General features: G+C 42.3%; 1 protein-coding gene across 1 annotated transcript in view; it reads left to right on the plus strand.

Annotated features, from left to right (window-relative positions):
• Window positions 1-22596, plus strand: part of RYR2 (ryanodine receptor 2) — a 467985-nt gene extending 445389 nt beyond the window's left edge. The window contains exons 99-106 of the mRNA XM_069484586.1: window positions 887-947; window positions 4950-5096; window positions 7320-7454; window positions 16099-16255; window positions 18432-18496; window positions 20293-20393; window positions 21624-21675; window positions 22501-22596. Coding sequence (XP_069340687.1) covers window positions 887-947; window positions 4950-5096; window positions 7320-7454; window positions 16099-16255; window positions 18432-18496; window positions 20293-20393; window positions 21624-21675; window positions 22501-22596 — 814 coding nt within the window. The remainder of the gene's footprint in view (window positions 1-886; window positions 948-4949; window positions 5097-7319; window positions 7455-16098; window positions 16256-18431; window positions 18497-20292; window positions 20394-21623; window positions 21676-22500) is intronic.
• The last annotated feature ends 483 nt before the right edge of the window (window positions 22597-23079 follow it).

Below are 23079 nucleotides of genomic sequence, written 5' to 3' on the forward strand. Positions count from 1 at the left end.
TTTAAATATGGACAGTAAAATTAGAATAAAGATCTGATAAATAATATACATTAGTAGGAAAACTATTTACATGTAGTGTCTCTTCACCAAAGTATTTAGAAAGGTCAGGTTTTAAAAGTTTTCTGGCTTCTAGATGAATGTTATCTTAATGTGAACATTCAGATACAAAGACGATTCATGTATTTATTTAGCAGTCGAACACATAGGCTTAGTGTGCTTACGTTTACATAAGTGGCCAGCTGCCCTCCTGGGGGTGCAATGGCTGCCAGCAACTAGCCAGTCTGCATACTTCTTCATTTGTGTCTGACCCCCCTCCTCGTGGCAGGCAGTTTGGTTTTAGGATACCCCCTTGGCCAAGAGGGGGTCCATTCAGTCAGCCGGTTGGGGGGAACCTTAAGATTTTATTTTAGTTCACATTAGTTGTATAATGAATGTGTGCATTTATGCTAGTTTTTATTATTATTTGAACCAAAAATTATTTTGTGGGAATACAATTACAAATGTATAATGAAAGTGAGGAAATTTTTAACGTATCCATGTTGGTTCATTTAGTAGTTTCTAGGAATAAATGTCATATATAAGGTGAGTTTAGCTTATATTGAATGTTGGAAAGGAAAAAAGAAAGAACTGTTCTTAATAACAGAAGACGAAGGTGGTGGTATTATTTTTTTTTTTTCCCAGAGATTATCTGAAAAAGTAGCATAAAACTCTAGAATACAGTGTCAGAGGAAGCTCTCAGCTTCCCTTGGCACCTGCGATACAGTTAGTCTCCAGGAAAGTTTTCCAGTCTTGTCCCATGGAAATTGAAAGCTGTCAGGCTCCCACAGCCTCTGAGTCTTTGATTAATGTGCATACATCCACACATTCTTCTTTTTTGTCATTCCAGACTGAACTCTATTGATGTGAAGTATCAGATGTGGAAACTGGGAGTCGTTTTCACTGACAACGTAAGCCTCCTTCATTAACACAAAAGCAAATGCACTCTGATTAGAGGAGCATGTGGGAGTTCTGCAGATGGAAAGATGGTTAAGAAAGTTCTTCGGATACGAACTCATTTCATTCAGACCCTATCTGAGAGAGACCCGTGGAAAGAACGATTAGCCAGCCCATCTCTCATTCCATTTCTTTCAATAGCTGAAAGATGAAAATGAAAATATATTTACACAAGAAAGAGAAGCTAAGATGCAAATTCATATGTATTTCCATTCAGGTTTTAATTGGGCGATGGCATACTTCAAAGTTTTATAGATGTTAAAAAGAAGCCACTAAATAAATTTAAAAAATTTTAAACATTAATTGTGCTAAATTTAAGTTTCCCTCTATTTGAGTAAATCAAATTATTGAGTTATTTTTCTTCATTGAGCCCTCTTTTACCAAAGAGCCTTGGAAAGTAGACATAGGGCTTAAATATATATCAAAATACATATTTTGATATAAAAAAATCAACCATTACTAAAAACCATCAGCTCCAGATTTCAATCTTTAATTTTAGCACTAACTTGTATAGTGAACATTTGTTCCATTCTCCTATGTAAAGGTCTGTGACACGCCCCCAAAGTCTCCTGCCTCCATCGCCACGCCTGCCCCACCCAGCCATGGGCCCAGAACTTTGGGTGTCTTAGAGAATCCTCCTAAGGGCTCAAAATCATGTCTTAAAAAGTATCTTTTAGAATCAGAAACTATATATATATATATCTTGCAACTACTTTCTCATCTCATAATGTAAGCCGCTGCCTTGAATAAAAAGAAGGCACCTCAAGTCCTGCTCTAGCTGGTATTTTCCATGTAAGTAGCCAGGGCATCCTGGCTTCTGTCTGCTAGGGGCAATCTCCCTTGGCACTGTACTTGTACAGCCCACTTTTGCGCAGATGCAGCCTGTCTCTAGTATTCACCTTGCTATGGAGTTTTCTTGTCCTCCAAAGAATTTGGACATGAGTAGACCTGGAGGAAGTCTAAACAACCTTATTCAAACATCTTTCTGATTCCTCGTTAGGCCTTTTTTTTTTCCCACCTGCAGTTTTATGGCTTTTGTTTGGCCAATCACCTGTCAACATGTGTTCAATCTTCAATAGTACAGTTTCTTCTCTGAAACACAGCTAGGGTTAGCAGCTTAAATAGAGAATTCTTGATTCAATTTAAATTTCCGATAACCTAAAAGTGATACATTTTAGCATAATCATGTCCCAAATACTGCATGGGACATACTTACACTAAAAATTATTTATTCTTTATCTCTCACTCAAATTTAACTGGGTAACGTATGTATAGAATCCACACACACACCCCTGACCCAGCTTGCCGCCCAGGTGCATTTCCTTACTCATTGTGTGCCCATAAATTTTCTTTTTTCTCAGCCTTCACGTTTCTTAATAGCCTGCTAGACGCCTCCATCTGAATGTCCCATAGCAAACTTGCCATCCCCCTTTTCCTCCATTCCTTCCCACCAAATCCCGTGCCCTGTCCACAGTGTTCTCTTTCTGTTAGTATTTTTGTTCTTCTTGTTATCCAAGCTTAAATTATTAGCATGGACTCCTCCTTTGCCTTCTCCCTCCAATGCATGTATTTATTTGCGTAATCTTGGTCCTGTTTCTGTCCTCTGTAACTCTCCCTTCTAGCCTTACCGATTTCCCTCCTCAGTGTGGCTCTCGAAACCTCACCCTGGGGCTCGTCCAGTAGTCTCCCAGTTTGATGCCTCTGCCTCCTAAAAAGTTTTTAAACAGCAGCTTAACCTGAGTGAGCTCACTTCTCCGTTTGTAAATTGGGACTAAACATGCCTATTTGCTAGAATAAAATGAGAGACTGTGTATGCAAATACATGAAAAAATTACCAGCACTTAGTGGGTGCTGAAAAAAATTTTCCTAAAATGTTATTTTTCACAAACCATTATCCTGCTCATGAGGCTCCAGTGGCTCCCAAGTGCCTGCGGGGTACCCCTAGGTCCTTTCTCGTGCCCTCCAGGCCTCCAGCACCAACTTTCCCAGCTTCATCTTCCAAAACAGGAACCTCCACTCAAACTCAACTCCTCTTCCTGAGCAAACTCTGGATGTCTTATCTCAGTGTGCTTTATAAAAATACTATTTTCTTTTTTCCACTTAAGCTCTAGCTTCAGTCCTCTCTTGTACTATCTAAGCCCCCTCTTCCTTCTTTTTGTTCTCTGTTAAAGATTAAAATATAGTTAAAATGAAGATTTCTACCCTTTTCCAAAATGGGTAGCTCCTGGATCCACTGGCCAAGCGTGCGTTATGCAGAAGAGACTTCAATCCAAAAAGTAGGCTGGGTGCAGTGGCTCACACCTATAATCCCAGCACTTTGGGAGGCCAAGGCAGGAAGATCATTTGAGGCCAGGAGTTGGAGACCAACATGAGCAACATAGCAAGACCTCATCTCTACAAAAAATAGAAAAACTAGACAGGTGTGGTCGCATATACCTATAGGGCAAGATACTTGGGAAGCTGAGGCAGGAGGATTGCTTGAGCCCAAGAGTTTGAGGTTGTAGTGAACTATGATGACCCAACTGTACTGTATCCCAGGTAACAGAATGAGACTGTCTCAAAAAAAAACATTAAAAAAAGGCTGAGTGCAATGCCTCATACCTGTAATCCCAAGCACCTTGGGAGGCCAAGGCGGGATGTTCCTTGAGCCCAGGAGTTTGAGACCAACCTGGGCAACATAGCAAGACCCTGTTTGTACCAACATAAATAAATAAATAATCCAAAAGTGAGAGCAATCACGGAATTTTATTGTTTTATTCATTGCCCCCCCCAAAAGTACACATATTTTCTAGCCTATATGAAGTTAATCATTTATATTAATTATAATCCAGGAGATTTCTACAAATAGTATCAATTGTACTATTAGGTTTACCGTAGCTTTCAATGATATCAAGTAGTATTTGGGTTTTTCCTAGACTTACTCATGTGAAATAAAATGTTTGGTTAATAAAACACCTCATATAATCTCCCCTAACTAGTAGGTCTCAGCAAATATTGATTTAATGAGTGAATAAATGAAAATCAAGGTGGGGAAGCAAAGGAGGGAGGGCAAGTTGGTTGGTTCTTTGGTTGACTGTAGAGCAAGCGTTCTCTACCTGGGACAGTTTTTCCGCCCAGGTGACATTTGGCAATGTCTGGAACCATTGTTGTTTGTCCCAGCTAGCGGGGAAAGCAGGGCCGTTGCATCCAGTAGATGCTGCTAACCATCCTACAATGCACAGGACAGCCCGCACAACAAAGAATTATCCCACCCAAAGTATCAGTTGTGCCAAGGTTGAGAAACTCTGCTGTCCAATACAAAGTCTGTAAATTTTTCTCTTGGGAAGGATAAATATGGACAGTTACTGTTTGAAAGAAGAAAATAACACTGAACTTTATCCACAAAGAATAAGCTGATACAGCCAATTAGAATCATAAAAACTTATGGTCTAAGATGAAATAAATGGAGTGAATATAATAGAATGAAATCAGAATTGCTTTTATGTTTTAATTAATTTTATTTTTTTAATTGACAAATACTAGGAGGTACATAGTGATGTCTCCATACATACAATGTATAGTGATCAGATTAGGGTAATCAACATATCCATTATCTCAGACATTATTTCTTTGTGTTGGGAACATTCAATACCCTCCTACTTATTTAAAACTAGATATTATTGTTAACTGCAGTTATCTTACCACGGCACAGAACCCTAGAACTTATTCCTCCTATCTAGCTAATCTTGTATGCTTTAACAAATATCTCCCTGTCCCTCCCTTCCCCCTCCTCTTCCCAGCCTCTAGTATCCTCTCTTCTACTTTTTACTTCTATATGATCAACTTTTTTTAGCTTCCACATATAAGTCAGGGCATGTGGTGTTTAACTTTCTATTCCTAGCTTATTTAGCATCACATAGGACAATAGCCATGTGTTTTGTTTTCTGATATGTCTTCCCCTTGTTTTGTCTTAATAGTCCTTCCTCTACCTAGCCTGGTATATGACCATGTCTGTACTCGGACACTATAACAACTTTTTTTTTGCTGCTCATCTTCTTGACATCGCTATGGGATTCAAGACCTTAAGAACCATCTTGTCCTCAGTAACTCACAACGGCAAACAGGTAACAGTTTATCTTTTTGTTCCCCCTTGCAGAAACTAAAAAAACAGCAAAGGAAGCCAACAAAAATAAAACCAACCCTCAAGAGAGAATGTACAGTTATAAAGATTTATTTGAAGAGAGGGTCTTGCACCGCTTCTAAACCATGGGGATTAGTAGTTTAGAGACCCTTAGACAACTACATTCAAGTGTTGGCTTGACCTTGGATAAATTAATTAATGCTTTTAAATCTCAATTTCCTTATTTCATAAAATAAAAATAATAAAAGTACTTACCCTATCAAAATTTTTATAAAAATTGAATAAAAACAAATCCAGAGACCTTAGCACAGCTCCAGGCACATATTAAGCACTCAGAAACTTAGTTTTTATTTTGTTGCTAGCACAGAATTTGCTCCATCTGATATTATGGGGAACCAAACTGTGTTACAGCGTCCTTATACACTGGTTGTATTAGGAGTAAAACATGAGATGTTGCATTTTAATTTAATGTAATATTTTAAAACTGGATATTCACATACCTTTTGCTGTACTTCTAAATTGAACAAAAAGAATAACGTTTCATACTTGACAAGGTCATACTGACTTGGAGGAAAACTGGTCTAGGTCCAGATAATCAACTTCTGTTCTGATGAAACCCATTTGTAATGTTAAAACTCTTCATTATCATGAAACATATTGCAGAAGCATGCACTTATTAATTCAATTGTGATTTTTCAAGTGACTGCTGGGTAGGAACACATTCTGTATTAGTTATTTAGATTAACAGAATCCTTCTTTTCCAGAGTTTTATAGCCCAGCACTTTCTTAAATCAACAGCACTCCAAAAAACTTGAACGATGTCCACAGTTAAATTCACATTATCATGATCATTAGTTTTCTAAATTTCAGCGCATGATTCTTACATATGTCACTTTAGGTTCTGAATACGACTGTGACATGCATGGCAAGTCGTAGGTCGGAGATAAAAAGTCTACTATGTTTATTTATCAGTCAGTTGGTAGACTGTGTTTGAGCTCCCAGTATATGTAAAAAACTGGAGATGCTAAATTTATTATAGATTTCAATATAAAAGGTCTGGCGCTACTTTTACTCTATTTCTGAATTCTTGTGGGGATTACTCCTTTTCTTTTAGAGGTATCAAATTTTCATTTGCATAAATATGTGGAACTTAATAGTCCCAACAGGTAAAAACACACAGAAATTTATAGTGGCATTGTGCTTTATTTATAAAAATGAATTAAACCCTCTATTAAGATAACACATTTTCTCCAGATAACTATGGAGTGATTTTATAAATACTTAATCAGCGTGTATAGTTACATTCAAGAACATAAGGATGTGTTGTATCAGAGAAAGTACTCATAAAGATAATGCACATTAGTTTAGAATTTCTGGGATACAACCAGAAATACATTTTCACCAACTTGGTGAAAAAGTCTTGTTTTTAACATACACATATTCTATCAAATCTATATATCTATATTTATATAAATAAAGTATAATTTGGAATTGAAAAAAGATTACCTGGAGCTGAAAGGAAGACCTCTCAAACTGAGACATTTAATTATACGTTGAGAAAGCTAGCCTTCAAAATAGTATTTTTCACTCTGATCATTGTTTTATGTTTACAAAGCAAGACTTCTCAGTTTAATTTTTTTGAATGTTTATATTAAACACTATTACCGGTTATGTGTTCCCAGATTTCAGAAGCAATGCAAATTCCTATTTAGTTCTAGGATGTGATTAAAAAGAAAAAATAATTTGCAATCCCCCTTACTAACAAAAATGAGATGGGTTTCATTAGGAATGTAAATTATTTACAGAAAATAGACCTCATGGAAAGGGAGAAAGTACTTCATTAGTATCTATTACTAAATATTTAGAAGTTAGAAAAAATGAACATTTTAAGCTGCCTATTAATATTATTAATTCAATTTGGATGTGAAATTAAATCATAATTTATCCATACTCTAGCTATAGCATGCATTTGTTAGCTAATTAAATAGTCACAGTTTGCATGAAATAGTCTGACAACTTGATGAAGAGAATATGGAAATGAATTTCCCTACTGGGGGTCAAATAATAAAGTTACAGATCCCATTAGCTTCTAGTCAGTAAATGCAGCTGTGTTCTCACGAGAGCACCCCCCTCCAACACAATGTCCAATATGTCAGTGATATGTCCTGTATTTTTAATACGTGTTCAATGTCACATTGCTTTCCAGCTCGTCTTAACAGTTGGCTTATTAGCTGTTGTCGTATACCTGTACACTGTGGTGGCATTCAATTTTTTCAGAAAATTCTACAATAAAAGTGAAGATGGTGATACACCAGATATGAAATGTGACGATATGCTAACAGTAAGTTCATAAACTTTTGTCTCATATGAATGAAAAAAGTATTTTTCTTCTTTAATCTAAGTAATCACGTATTTATTCTTTAACAGTGCAGAATAGAAAATCATCTGCATGGTAAAAAAAAAAGTTGGGTAGCTCTTTAAAGAATCAGTAGATTTCATATTTAGTAGAAGAACATAAAGGACTATTCCTGTTGACTTTCCCCATCTGCTGCACAGCCTGATAATTAGTAGAATTGCTGAGTAAACGTAGTTTGAACTGGAAGGAGTAATGTCATCACTTTAGCCTGTTGTTCACATATTCCAGGACAGCAGTTGAAATTACTTCCTGAAGAACATTTTGTAGACTTGGTTTTTGGTTTTCCTTAATGACTTGAACTGAAGTTACTAAAGTCCAAAAATACATGTCTTAATAGAACAGCTAATTGTTGCTTTTATACCTAGTGTCTTGACTTAAATTTCCTCTTTGGTCTTGGTTTTCAAAGTCAACGGATATGAAAGCTTTCCTATGGCTTAATATCACCATTCTACAACCTGCCTCTCTGATATTGGCAAATCAGAAATTACCATACATGAGATCTTAGATGGGAAGGGGGAAATTAGACAAAATACGTGTCACTAGCTGAAAAGAGACGGATCCTTCATGGAACTCCTCATGGAAATACCTACATAATTGGGGTTGGGGATGTAAGGAAAAAGGACTGACATAATGATATTAAAATTACTACAGAAAAAATAAACACCCTAAAAGATTGATGAGAGAGGACTATCAATATTTTTTTATTTCAGCTTATTATGGGGGTACAAAAGTTCAGGTTATGTATATTGCCCACGCCTCCCCATCCCCCTGAGTCAGAGCTTCAAGCGTGTCCATTCCCCAGACAGTGCACATCACGCTCATTATGTAGGTATACACCCATCCCCTCCCCCCACCCCCCCATCTGTCCGACGCCCTTTGGTGTTATTCCCAAATGTGCACTTAGGTGATGATCAGGGAAACCAATTTGCTGGTGAGTACATGTGGTGCTTATTTTTCCATTCTTGGGATACTTAGTAGAATGGATTCCAACTCTCTCCAGGAGAACAAAAGAGATTCAATATCATCGTTATTTCTTATAGCTGAGTAATACTCCATGGTATACATATACCACATTTTACTAATCCACTCATGTATTGATGAGCATTTGGGTTGTTTCCACATCTTTGTAATTGTGAATTGTGCTTCTATAAACACTCAGGTGCAGATGTCTTTTTTTATAGAATGACTTTTGTTCTTTTGGGTAGATGCCCAATAATGGGATTGCTGGATTGAATGGGAGGTCTACTTGAATCTGTTTAAGGTATCTCCATATTGCTTTCCACGGGGAGGGTTGCACTAGTTTGCAGTCCCACCAGCAGTGTATGAGTGTTCCTGTCTCTCCACATCCACGCCAGCATGTATTGTTTTGGGACTTTTTGATAAAGGCCATTGTCACTGGAGTTAAGTGATATCTCATTGTGGTTTTGATTTGAATTTCCCTGATGATTAGAGATGTTGAGCATTTTTTCATATGTTTGTTAGCCATTCTTATATCTTCTTTTGAAAAATTTCTATTCATGTCCTTTGCCCACTTTTTGATAGGGTTGTTTGATTTTTTTCTTACTGATTTTCCTGAGTTCTAAATAGATTCCTGTTATCAGTCCTTTATCGTATGTGTAGCATGCGAAAATTTTTTCCCATTCTGTATGTTGTCTGTTTACTCTCGTGACTGTTTCTTTGGCTGTGCAGAAGCTTTTTAATTTAATCAGGTCCCATTTATTTATTTTTGTTGTTGCTGTGATTGCCTTAGGGGTCTTCTTCATAAATTCTTTGCCTAGGCCAATGTCTGTAGGAGTCTTTCCTACATTTTCTTCTAGAATTCTAATAATTTCACACCTAAGGTTTAAGTCTGTTATTCACCTTGATTTGATTTTTGTGAGGGGTGAAAGCTGTGGGTCCTGTTTGTCTTCTACATGTGGCTATCCAGTTTTCCCAGCACCATTTATTGGATAAGGATTCTTTTCCCCAGAGTATGTTTTTGTCTGCTTTGTCAAAGATTAGATGGCTATATGAGGATGGTTTTATATCTGGATTTTCTGTTCTGTTCCACTGGTCTGTGTCCCTGCACTTGTGCCAATACCAAGCAGTTTTAAGATTGTCATTCTCTAGGAACTCTTGTTCTCTTACTTTTTTAAAGAAGAAAACAAAAATCTCAAAAACAATAAAGAATAACTCTCAAAGGAATTATAGGTTAAAAATCGGGGATACAGAATAGCTCGTTGACATGAAAATTAATACTTTTGTCCTAGATCAATATAAGAATTTCGAAGGCCTGGAACAAAAGGAATATTTTAGAGAATGAAGAAAGGGGGGAAAAAGCTTTTCTTTCATAGGTCCATACATAGCTGACAGCAAAGCAAATAGTGTTACTTATATGATAATCATTCATTATTTTCAGCTATTCCTGCCATTATTGCCATTCTGAAGATGTTTTGCATGACTCTGTGATTTCCACATGACAGTCACCTATATGGAGGACACAGAATGTTAAAGTTAAAAGAATTGAGATGTTCAACGGTCATTCATCCACAAACTTAATTCCTCAAATGGAAGAAAGTACCATTCCAGTTATAAATTCGTAGTCTTGTAATTTAGATTATCCATTTATTTATCAAGTGCTTATAGAGCACCTGCTATAAATGATATTGTGCCAGGGATTGTCCAAAGCGCTCTACGAATAGGAACTTACATGTTAACCACCTTTCTAGAAACTCTGCTAAACTCATTCTAAAAAGATCCTCCAAGAAAAAAATAGCCCAGAATTTCCAGAAGTTTTGGTAGATCAGTATTACCTGATCAGTATTCCTATCACATACGGAATGTTTAATGATACTGAACTTTACAAAAATAATTGGTTGAACATCATTCTTCAAACACTGCAATTGAAAACTTACTTTAGATGGCTAGTGGTCAGGGAAAAAAAAACTCTTTAATGAAACGTCATACTAAAGAGTGGAAGGTGTCGATATGGATGTAGATCAAAATGTTTACCACGCCCTCTCACTTCTCCCGCTCCCCGACCTGCCCATTCCAGGCCCAGGGCTGAGGACACCTCAGTGACCCTTCGTGTCCTCTTCCGTGAGCTGTCCTGAATATCCACCCTGCCGGAGCCTCTCCACCCTGTGACCCCAAAAGCGGGGAGGGGGGCACAAGGCCGGGGAAGGCAGAAGGTACTAACAGCAGGTGTGTTGCACACAGTGACTCCTGGGAAATTCACTTATATTCCAGGACAAACTCCTGACCATCTCTCTAAATCTCAACATCCACCAGCCTCAGGGCAGACAGTCGACTTAGGTTGTGTATTCGCAGATGGTATGGTGTCAGTGAAATGCTGAAGATTGATGCAAAGTAGGGAGTGTCCACGGAAAAGAAACCAAACTCTGTAAAGTAATTTTAAAGAGGTTTATTCTGAGCCAAATTTGAGGACCATGACCCGGAGCCACACCCAAGAGGCCTTGAGCAAGTGGACTCGCTGTGGCTGGGTTACGGTTGGTTTTATACATTTCAGGGAGACAGGGGTTACAGGTAAAGTCATAAATCAATACGTAGGAATCATACATTGGTTTGGCCCGAAAAGCTGGGCCATCTCTAAGTGGGGGCTTACAGGTTGTAGGTGGGTTTAAAGATTCTTTGGCTTGTAATTGGTTAAAGACATGAAGCTTTGTCTAAAGGCTTGGAATGTTTTAACATAGTTGCTGTTTATCAGAGACAAGCCACCAGACATAGATTTGTGTAAATTGAGGGCCTGTAGGTGTGTGTCATGCATACCCTGAGGCTTGTTAATGGGTTACAAAGGGTGTCCCCAAGGCGGGAGGGGGACATGATGAGGCACGTCTGACCTCCCTCCGCCTGGCAGGCAATTTAGTTTTAGGATATTCCTTTGGCCATGAGAGGGTCCATTCAGTCAGCCGGTGGGGGGCGGGGCGGGGCGGGGCGGGGCGGGGGATGAGCCTTAAAATTTTATTTTAGTTCACAGGAGGATTCTTTGGTGACATTCATACTTGTGGCAGGTAGTGGGAAGAGTGTGTGACCTGAGATCCCCCTCTCATGCCACAATAAGACCCTGCGACGTCCCAGGCTCTCCCAGCACCTCGTGGTCATTATAGCTGACTGTAACTACAGCATGCCTCCATGCCTGCGTTTCGATCACTCGCAGCCTGTGTTTCCATTGCTTTGTTGATTTTGTTTAGGAAGACAACTGCTTTCGCCTGGTTGATTTTGCCCAATTACACATGATATGAATACAGAAGATGAGAAATTTGCCTCGCATCAAGATGAGGAAATAAGGCCTCTCGATGTTTTGAACTGTGGACCTGCCTAGAGCTGAGACTGTCTTCAGTTTGAGGGATTTCTGTCCTCACGGCTGAGACTGTGTGTGACCAGCTGTGTCTGTGTCACTTTGCACAAGCTCATATCCTGCCGCTTGTCCTTAAAAACCCTGCCATTGGAGGCCATATCACCTAGATTAACCTTATATTTTAGAGTCCAAACACCCCCCATTTAATTTGCTTTCTACTAGTCCTTGCGCAGAGGCTTCCTTAAAAAGCCACCAGAATTTACAATGTAATTGATCACCTACGGTAGTGCTCTGCTCTTTCAAGGTGGAAGCTTATGGAAACCAGCCAGCCAGCAGGAAAGAAGTATGGAATAGGAAACGGAAAGATTTCATTTCTTCAGTTCTCAAAAGATAATCCCTTCCGCATGACAGTCTCGTTAGCATTTCCTTTGCACAGGGTGAAGTCTGTATTCTCTCTTGAGATGAATTTTCCTCACTTATGTCACCTTTTATCGGCTTCATGCTGAATTTCCCCTGCCTTTGTAGTTCTGGGTTGTTTCCCTGGGTCCGTTTGGGAACGTTTTAGGTTTCCAGAAACAGGCAATTCACCCTCCTGTTCTCCGTAATTTACAGCAGGTGGCGCCAGAGCTGCAGTGTTGTAGACGCCACGGTTCACACAGGGATTTGATTTGATTTTTTTTCCTCCCCGGGATTATGGCGTTTTGAGTCTGAGAATCTGATTAAACCGGCAGTATCCTGATAGAGTTTGAACCTCCTCGACAAGAACGTAGGAGGAGAAAGTGAAAAATAATCTAAAAGTGCAGGGTGAAAAGATGCCTGTGGCTCCATAGCCAGGGAGACTGACTGGATTTCATAAGATTGTTCGTCTGAAGAAGAAGTAGGGCCCCAGGGCAGCTCTTTATAAACGCACAGGGCTGCGTGGGCCACCCACACCCCCTGAGCCAGAGGCTGCAGGGAAGGGATCAAGAACTATGTATTTTGGGAAAAAAAAGCTTTCCAGGCGATTAAGATAAAAGGTGCACTCTTAGAGGAGTAAACCTGCTTAGGTAATTAGGTAATTGTTCTAGATTACCTCACTTAATTGTTCTCACTTATTTTACTCTTTTTTTTTTTTTTTTTTTTTTGCGAAGATAAAGGTCTCATGCTCACCTTCACCAATCCCCCAGAAACTGGCCCTGGTTGTTTTCTAAAGGCAACATTAACAGTGATCAACCCCAGAAGGAACAGGTGTAGGAGACGGAGGAAGGGAGAAGCCACTGAATATAAAATCTTGATAATTACCAACTGCCTATTCTCAATTCCCGTAAGACCAGGCACCTTCCTTCCTCATTCCTTAGAGTCTTACATCTTTTTGTCTGGCAGAACTTCTTTCCAGCTCCAGCTCTTGCTGTCAGGTTTAGGCTGATGCTACGGAAAGAAAAGGTGGACGAAAGGATTTGCATTTGCAGAAGGATAATTTGGTGGCTGAAAGCCAGACAGCTGTGTGTGACTAGGGACGCACCAGGGCCGCCTCTTCCACCGCCACGTCCTCGGTGTGCTACGCCTGGGGCTGACCGGGTAGTAAAGGAGGAAACTGGGAAAATCAGTGTCAGTATCCCACACGTGACCTGTGTATTTTATTCCTTTTAAATTTTGGTAATTTATTAAGCCTAAATAATCAAATGTACCTGCATTTTTTCAACATGGCCATAAGTCTGCTATTCAACTCTGCTAGAATCCCTGCATCAGAAATGCTTATAGGAGGCAGGCACAGTGGCTCATGCCTATAATCCTAACACTTCATGAGGCAGGAGGATCACTTGAGCCCAGGAGTTCAAGACCAGCCTGGGCAACATAGCAAGACCCTGAACAAAAAAATTTTTTAAATTAGCAAGGTGTGGTGGCTTGTGCCTGTAATCCCAGCTACGTGGGAGGCTAAGGCAGGAAGATGGACTGAGCCCAGGAGTTTGAGGTTACAGCCAGCTGTGATCGTGCCACTGCACTCCAGCCTGGGCAACAGAGTGAGACTGTGCCACACATTTTTTTTTTTTTTTAAGACAAAGAATTCAGACACTATTGAGGAATATAGAGTAGAAATAAAATTTCCTCCTTCCCCACCCCCACTGTGAACAGTTTTATGCACCAAATTAAGAGAAATCACTGCAGTGTCCCCAGGGATTTTTTTTGAAGTGACCGTGTTCAAAATTTTACATGCGGAGATTGATTTAGTCGGTAGTACCCGGAATGTGGAGTGTTTGAGCCTCTGGGAGGTTCAGATGTGGGGCTGGGCTAGGCATGGCTGGCCTGATCTGCCACTCTCTAAACAAGGACTGTTCTGGCCTCTCCGCCGGAGAGACTCCGTACCTGGGCTCCAGACCAGTTCCTGGGTGGCCCTGGCGGAGCTGGCTCTTTGGTTATTGTGTGCCAGACTGACAAAACTCTTTTCTGCATGACACGTTCTTTACTTAATTCTGTTCATTAGATTCCAGGCGTGTGACCCAGGGAACTTTTCATCTTCTGCATCTATCAGATCTTGAGCTGTTGGTCTCATGGTTGAACTGTGAGCATTTCGGTGTCCTTTGTGGCCTGTTCTTTGCCCACACTTTGTGCTTTTTAAAGTGGCCTGAGCATTTGGGGTCTATGGGTTGAAGCAGTGAAGTCCCCATGAGCACAGTTAGACTCGCTCGTCTTTCATCCCACGGATGATTTTTGAGTACCTAGCACGTGCTGGACGTCATTGTGGGCACTGGCAATAGTAGGGCGGTGACCAAAGTGATTGTTACTGTAATGGAGTCTAGTCTAGAGTGAGTCCGGCAGTTGGATGTCCAAGTCAGGAAAGACCCAGGCTGGAAATGGACATGTTTGGAGATGATTGGCACAGAGATGACACTTAAAGCCATGAAACTGGACAAGTTCCCCCAAGAGAGTGTCCCAGGAGGAAAAAGGTCAAAGAACCAGTCCTGGGACACTCGTTCAGGAAGAGGTGGGGAAATGAGGACGATCTTGGAAAGGATTCTCAGAACGAATGGCCAGAAGTGGAGAAGAGAACCAGAGGGGTGTGGGTGTCTCACCACGGCAAGAAACTAACTGTTTTAAGGCTTTTGTCCCCTGTGAATGGGTGGGAGAAACCATTGAGTAAATCAGGGCATCTGGAACAGCCTAAGGAGGCCTCGCAGGGGGAGGATTATTCATTTCGCCCTAAAGGATGAGCAGGAATTGGGTAGGAGTGGGAAAGGGTATTGACAAGATCAGGAGAAGGTCCCAGCAAAGGTCTGGAGTCAGGAACGGTGCATCTGGAGGAGGCCTGGGTGGAGGGGAGGGTGGCAAAATTCGAGGGCTTGAAACAGGAGTTTGGACTTACCTTGAGTGAGGATAAAACACTGGCCGCTCTAAGCCAGTGACTTACGGGCTCTGTGCTGTGCCACCCAGGGGACGTTCAGCATTTGGAGACATGTTTTATTTTCACTGCGAGGTAGGGTGCTTTTGGCATCTAGGAGATAGAGATCAAAGGATATTTCTAAAATATCCCACTATGCACAAGACAGCCCTCCGCAACAAAGAATTATCTAGGCCAAAATGTCAATGGCGCGGAGGCTGAGACCCCTGCCCAAAACACACTTTACTGGACCCTCCTTTGTCAGCGTGGGGCACTGGCCGCTGTACTTGTTGCTGGTTGATTGAATGCTTTAGGGTTTAAACAATGAAGTGCTATTTCCTCCCAGCCTGTCCCCTCTGTCCATCTTTCTTTTTTTGTCCTGTACATTAAGGTAGAAAAGAATGTCAGCATTATGTTCTATTTTTGCTAGGTGAGGGGAGAATGAGTAAGTGCTATTAAATCTGCTTTTTTCTAGGTTGTTTTCTAAGACTTCATCCTCTTATATGTTGGACTTTTACTTTCCCTTTCCTACATCTGTTATGCTCAAAATAACTGGACAATACCGTTAAATATAGTTCTGTGCCCCTTAACGTGATCGTTGTAATATGATTGTCTTATTATCCCAGATGCTTTGGAGCCAAGATACTAGCGAGGTATTTTTTCATTTTCTCCACAATGAGACACAAGGTACCAAGCAGAGTAAGCACTATACGGTTTTGTTTAAAAGACAGTGGCAAGTGTGAGCCAAGTGTTTGCATCACAGTGACAAACACTGAAATCAAAAGAGTCCAAATTGAACGCCAAGATTCTCATCATTTCCAGAGAGAGGATTGGGAACTAGAGAGAGAACCTTAGGTCTGTGGAGTTTGGGAATGGGCGAGGTCCCTCCACGAGGTGACACGCTCGTCTCTTTCCAGTGCTATATGTTCCACATGTACGTTGGGGTCCGTGCCGGAGGCGGCATCGGTGATGAAATTGAAGACCCAGCGGGAGATGAATATGAGATCTACCGCATCATCTTTGACATCACTTTCTTCTTCTTTGTCATTGTCATTCTCTTGGCCATAATACAAGGTAAGCATCATCCTCCCTGAAGCCCGAGAAAATCTAGAATTTGAGCCGCATATGGTCGAAGCTGATGTTGACGGTAGGGTAAGAACGTCAAGGGTGTTCTGGAAAAGCCCAATGGAACTTTTCCTTTCAGTGTTTCTTCACTGTGAAATCTGTGGGGGAAATACAAAGAAGCCCGGGAGCCTGGTGTCAGGGGGGTGGATGGAGTTTTCTTTTGTCTTCTTTCAAGAGCACTTTCCTTGGTTTGAATCACAGCCCTAGGGCTCAGACTCATGAGTCTTCAAGAGTCTCTGAGTGGGTGAGCCGTTTAACATCTGTGGGTCTGTCTAATGGAAATTATATAAATCTCTGAGTCCTATGGTTGTTGAAAGGTTTAAAAAAAATGACAGCCAGGCGCGGTGGCTCACGCCTGTAATCTTAGCACTCTGGGAGACCGAGGCGGGTGGATCATTTGAGCTCAGGAGTTTGAGACCACCCTGAGCACGAGCGAGACCCCATCTCTACTAAAAAGAGAAAGAAATTATCTGGCCAACTAAAAATATATATAGAAAGAATTAGCCAGGCATGGTGGCGCATGCCTGTAGTCCCAGCTACTCGGGAGGCTGAGGCGGGAAGTTCGCTTGAGCCCAGGAGTTTGAGGTTGCTGTGAGCTAGGCTGACGCCATGGCACTCTAGCCCGGGCAACAGAGTGAGACTCTGTCTCAAAAAAAAAAAAAAAAAAAGACATTCGTTGAGGTACCTAATGCAATACCTGACGCATAATCGATGCCTTGTAAATAACCATAGAGCTATTATCATTGTCGAGTATCTACTATGTGTCAAGCTCATGGACCAATTTTACCCTTTTGCTCACCTTGTGAGAATGATCCTGTTACTCCTGTTTTACATGGGAAGTCACTAACTGAGCCACGGCAAATCTAAGTCACTTGGCCAAAGTGCACACGAGTTGGCACAGCTAAGCAGTGTCGGGGCTGACGGCCACTCACAGCCGGGCAGTCTGGCTCCAGAGTCCTCACTTAGAACCACAGTGCCATCTTAACCCGCCAGTTCTTCCTTTTACTTCAGGGTGACCTGGAGGGTGGCGGCTTTCTCTCTCAGAAGAATCACTCGTGTCACCTCTTTCCACCTAACACATTTATTCTGGCTTGAATTAAATATCTGTAAGTGTGACGATACCCTTTAAGTTCCACACGCATTACAGTGGCACTGTGTTTTCGTAAAGTGCACGGACAAGTTGAAGGGACTCATTGAGTGTTTTGTAAACCGCAGTGTGTTTTATAAGAGGGCAAAGTCATAAAACACGGGGCAGGAAGGGTGCGGCTGGCCGGGCACCGGAGAGAAGGAATCGGTCCCTGCAAGGCAGTACGCTCCCGATTGCTTCCAGTAATGAAATTACAGAAAGCTGACCAAGGAGGAACTTGTGCAAAAAGCGATGGGAAGCAAATTTTTCACAATTTAGATGGTCCTATTTTTATTTGCAAATTCGTCCTTGAGAAATCTGATTCGGGGAGGTTTCTGTACTTTGGAACCCTCTGTCTCAGCTACTCCTTTTCAGCACGGAGAGCGAGCGTGCCATCTGTCCGTGCCAAGTGAGCAAGAGGTTTCTCCTGCTCTGACACTTGATGCAGTGAGCGTGTGCCCCAGGCACTGCGTGTCCTTCTGTCCCCAAGGCGAGCACACCGCCTCCCTGGGAGGGGTAGCGGATACAAACTCACACTCTGACCACGTTCTGAGCGTCTCCCACAGTTGTTGTATGTTTCCGTTTCCCTTGGAAGGATTAGCCAGGGAGCTCTGAATTTAATTATTACTCCCCGGTTGATAAAGATTAAATTAACATGTCTGTAATCCTAGTACTCTGGGAGGCCGAGGCGGGTGGATCGCTCGAGGTCAGGAGTTCGAGACCAGCCTGAGCAAGAGTGAGACCCCCATTTCTACTAAAAAGAGAAAGAAATTATCTAGCCAACTAAAAATATATATAGAAAAAATTAGCCGGGCATGGTGGCACATGCCTGTAGTCCCAGCTACTCGGGAGGCTGAGGCAGGAGGATCCCTTGAGCCCAGGAGTTTGAGGTTGCTGTGAGCTAGGCTGATGCCACCGCACTCTAGCCTGGGCAACAGAGCAAGACTCTGTCTCAAAAAAAAAAAAAAAAGATTAAATTGAGTCCTTATTCCACATCAGGTCTAATTATCGATGCCTTTGGAGAGCTCAGAGACCAACAGGAGCAAGTCAAGGAAGACATGGAGGTAAGTCTCTCCGTGCGGGCCGCAGCTTGTTCTTGTTGTCCTGGGCACTAGTTTTCCTCACTGCCTTTATCAGGAGAACCGTGGACGTGGGGGAAAGAAGGGAAAGGACGCATCCAGTGGGTGGTGTCACCTGCCTGTATGTGCCTTCAGGCGGCACATACGGTTGAGCAGCGAGCTGGGCTAGAACCTTAGGGGACTCCATGTCCAGACAGACGGCACTAGGGCACCGTCCTGCCCCTCACGGGGTGGGGAGACCATTCATTTAAAGCTATAGAATCACTGATTACAAAGCAGTATAATGAGCCCTTTATGGGAGTAAAACCCAGCGTGTTGGGGTCTCCGGGGTGGTCTCTAATTCACGCCCGGATGATCCCTGAACTTCCTAGAAGATGGGATGCCCAAGCTGAGACCTGAGGATTGTGGACGTGTGGTTGTGATAGGGACAGAGCAGAACATTTTAGGCAACGTCCCTATCCCCAGGGGTCCCGTTCACATAGGAGTCCGTGAGAACGTTGCCACCTGCCATGGTCAGACTCTGACACACAGCTTTCTTCTTGGAAGTGGAAGTGGTTCAGATGCACCGTTAGATTCTAGTGATGAGGCGGGAGAGGAACGCTGGAAAATGAAGAGCCTCAAATCGCTCATTTGAGAAATTTACAGTCCAATGTGCGGGCTGTGGGAAACAAGAAAAGGGCTTTAATCAGGGTGATCGGATTTGCATTCTTAAGAGATAGCTAACGTTTAAAATACGGGAAAGGAACTAGAAACTGGCAGGACCAGGGCAGGGAAGTGGGCTGTCAGCATTTTCCGCGAGGGAGGTTGTGAGGCTTTGGCTAAAGACGTCCCACTGAGGGTGCAGCAGCCAGGTGGATTCCCACAGGGTTTGGGACGTGGAGTGAGATGAACTTGGAGACGGGCCCGATGCAGAAGATGAGGATGGAGCAAGCCTGGGGATGCCCAGGTTTCAGCCACAAGCCCCCAGGTGGGTGGGGGCACAGTTAGCCACACGGGGAACCCAGCAGAAGAGCAGGTTCATGGGTGAAGCTGATGAGTGTGGTTCGAACCTGTTCAGTTTAAGGGACATCACTGATGGCGTGGTATAAACACCTGACTGTTCCCCCAAACTGCTGGATGTGGCCTCTCTGCTTTTAGCAGTTGTCGATCAATAAGTCAGGAAGCATTTTGTAAATTATCATCACCATCGTGATTGTAGCTGCTAGAATCCAGAGCACCATAAACAAGCTCCCATTGGTATCAAACAGCTTCTCAGGGGCAGGGAGAGAGGAGCGTCTGAGTCACCCAGGGACGATAATTATTTAATTCATTTGAGTTGATGCACACGAAATTCTAACGATGGAATGGAGGGTGGGCTTCTCCGTGGGTTTTGTGAAACAGGCCAGCGGGTGACTCTGCAGCAAGAGAGGGATGGGCCGGAGAAGGGGGAAGCAAAAAGACCAAGCACTTTTGTTCCTAGAGATGAAAGATTTCCCCGTACGCGTCCCCTGGTTAATGCTGTAGCTAGCACAGTGCCTGGCCCGTGGCAGCCCTCACTGAATCACCCAGGGGACGCCTCACAGCTCGGTATCTGATTGGCACAGCCCTGAAGAAAGCGGTCCGCACCTTTGCCCTTGGTCATCAGACTTTGTTCAAGTAGGTTCTAAATGAGCAGCAAGAGCTGAGGGCACAGTTAATCCTGTCTGGGTAACTTGAGCCAATGTCACCAACAAGAGTGACACTAAAGGAAAAGACGTTGCTTTTACCTCTCTGACATTGTCCTCTTTGCCTTTGTCTTCTAGACCAAATGCTTCATCTGCGGGATCGGCAACGATTACTTCGACACGGTGCCCCACGGCTTTGAAACCCACACTTTGCAGGAGCACAACTTGGCCAACTACCTGTGAGTGAGCACGTCCCCGCTCCCCCTCCCCCTCCGGCCACCAGTCCCCCGTCTCGGGAAGCTGGAGAAACAGGAGAGAGCGCAGCTGCTTTTCCTCCACAATGGCTGCAGACTCTTTGCGAGAAAGACCAACAGCTAGCTGGTGGCGTGGCTCTCTTTTCCTCTGGAGCAGGTCACCTTAAGAAATGAAGTTGCTGGCTGGGCGCGGTGGTTCATACCTGTAATCCCAGCACTCTGGGAGGCCGAGGCGGCGGATTGTTTGAGCTCAGGAGTTCGAGACCAGCCTGAGCAAGAGCGAGACCCCATCTCTACTAAAAATAGAAATTATCTGGCCAACTAAAAATATATCTAGAAAGAATTAGCCAGGCATGGTTGGCTCATGCCTGTAGTCCCAGCTACTCGGGAGGCTGAGGCAGGAAGATTGCTTGAGCCCAGGAGTCTGAGGTTGCTGTGAGCGAGGCTGACGCCACGGCACTCACTCTAGCCCAGGCAACAAAGCGAGACTCTGTCTCAAAAAAAAAAAAAAGAAATGAAGTTGCTGCTCTTCACGTAAAAGACACTTCCTAAAACTTAAAACAGGAAGGAGGGCAGGGGGGAGCAGAGTCTCGCAGGGAGTCCTGCCCTTGTTTCTCATTTCAAACAGGGCTCCTCCAGCTGCTTCCTAGAGACACGTGAATCTGCATTTTTCTCCCCCAAGGACTTATAGATCTCAGGCACTATTGGAAACCCAGTTAAAAGCTGCCCTTTTTTTTTTTTTTTTTTTTTTTTTTTAACCTAGATACCTGGCATTACTTGGGAGTAGCCAAAACCATAGTTTGGTAAAATGCTGTTCTTACTCATTTTCTGACCCAATTTTAATATCAAACAGAAGAGGTACACAGGTGCAGAGTCGCATTATAGGGGGAAAAATGGTTTAACTATATTCAGTTGTACTTGACCAGTAAAATTACAACTGCTTATTAAGCCAGTCGTCAATTAAAATTCATGAGTATTGATTCGATTCTGACAAAAATGTGTCTATCGCTAACTTGAAGCCAAAGTGCCTCTAGGGTGAAATGGTGGGTCAGATCAGAAAAGTCAATTACCTCTTTCTGGTTCCAAAATATGTTTATGTGGTGTTTTCTCTGTGCCTACCAAAATTGAATGCAACATATCATGTATAAAAATATGCTGTGTTTACACTGATATTTTCATACAGTGCATCTCTGATCAGTCTCTCTGTGTCTGTAGGTTTTTTCTGATGTATCTCATAAACAAAGATGAGACAGAACACACAGGACAGGTAGGTAAACAGAGACTATATGTCATCTTCTGAAAGAGATGATTAGAGAGACCCTACACTTGTCTATCACGTTGGAACAAAATGTGGACATTAAACAGTAAGGGCTGGAATTATTTTCAGATACCAGTTGTGGTATCTTGATATAAAATTCCTGTTATCTTGGATGTGGGTGAAAAAGATTGCCTTTGTTAAAAAAAAATAAAATTCTAATTTCACTTAAAACAGTAAACTTTTATTAACTGAAAATGCTGGGTTTGGGTTTTGAAATCCCTGTTATAAGAAAATTGTGTTCTTAATTATTGTATAATGTCTTTGATTGCTTAATCAGATAGATGATTTCAAATCAACTTCAACCCGCAGTGTTACAGTTAGTTAAAAAGGACTACACATTAAATGTCTAAGGTTTTTAAGTTATTTGAAGTTCTTCTTGCATGAGTGTTCACCACAAATTGTTCATAGCATGAATTTGAAGTATGCAATGATTAATATTTTAAGAGAACCCTCAAAAATATATACCATATATATATTTTTAATTATATTATAGTCAGGGTGAAGATTATTTGTTTAGTAGTAGAGTAAATAAGGTCTGGTATAGTTAGGATCTATCTAAATCTGCCGTCCTCAAGCCCTGGGCTGAGGCACAGTACCACAGTACCACCCCTGACGCCAGCACGGTCCCTGGCGCCAAGAAGGTTGGGGACTGCTGATCCAAATGAACCTGGACTTCTCAAAGTACATGTAACAACCAAGTTGAGTTTCTAGCCTATTTTTTGTGTTCGCACAGATTTGGGGGGAAATGTTAATACATTTCCTTTACTTTGACAGGAATCTTATGTCTGGAAGATGTATCAGGAAAGGTGCTGGGAATTTTTCCCAGCGGGAGATTGTTTCCGGAAACAGTATGAAGACCAGCTAAATTAAACTCACATCCTGATCACCTCTAAAAACCAAAACTCTCTCTCCCCCTCTCTCAATCTCTCTGCTCTCTTGGAAACATCGTGCTGATTTTGTGAATTGCCGGCATGGTGTGCTCCCTGGGAGCATCGAAGCTCTGTGTCTGAAGACCTGGCCGTGTTTCCCCCCCACCATGTGTATTTTCTTTGAGAATAAAGACTGCGGAATAATCTAAACTCATAACCAGACAACATAGGAACTCTGGAAAGAAAACCATTCTGGACACTATCATAACACACATGGACAGATTTTCTTTGGAGACTCTTAGATGTCTCTTTGAGCTACGGGACCTTCACAGAGACACGTGGCAGCCACATTCACCCGGCCTCTTTATTTCGCCATCCTGGAAGGGAACTGTCTAATGGTCACAGAGCACTGTAGCACTTATGAGATTGCCGTGGACACCAGTCGCGAAGGGAAATAGTGCCTTACTATATGTGGGTTGAGCTA

The sequence above is a fragment of the Eulemur rufifrons genome, chromosome 11, assembly GCF_041146395.1.
Source record: "Eulemur rufifrons isolate Redbay chromosome 11, OSU_ERuf_1, whole genome shotgun sequence".
NCBI classification, from domain to species: domain Eukaryota; kingdom Metazoa; phylum Chordata; class Mammalia; order Primates; family Lemuridae; genus Eulemur; species Eulemur rufifrons.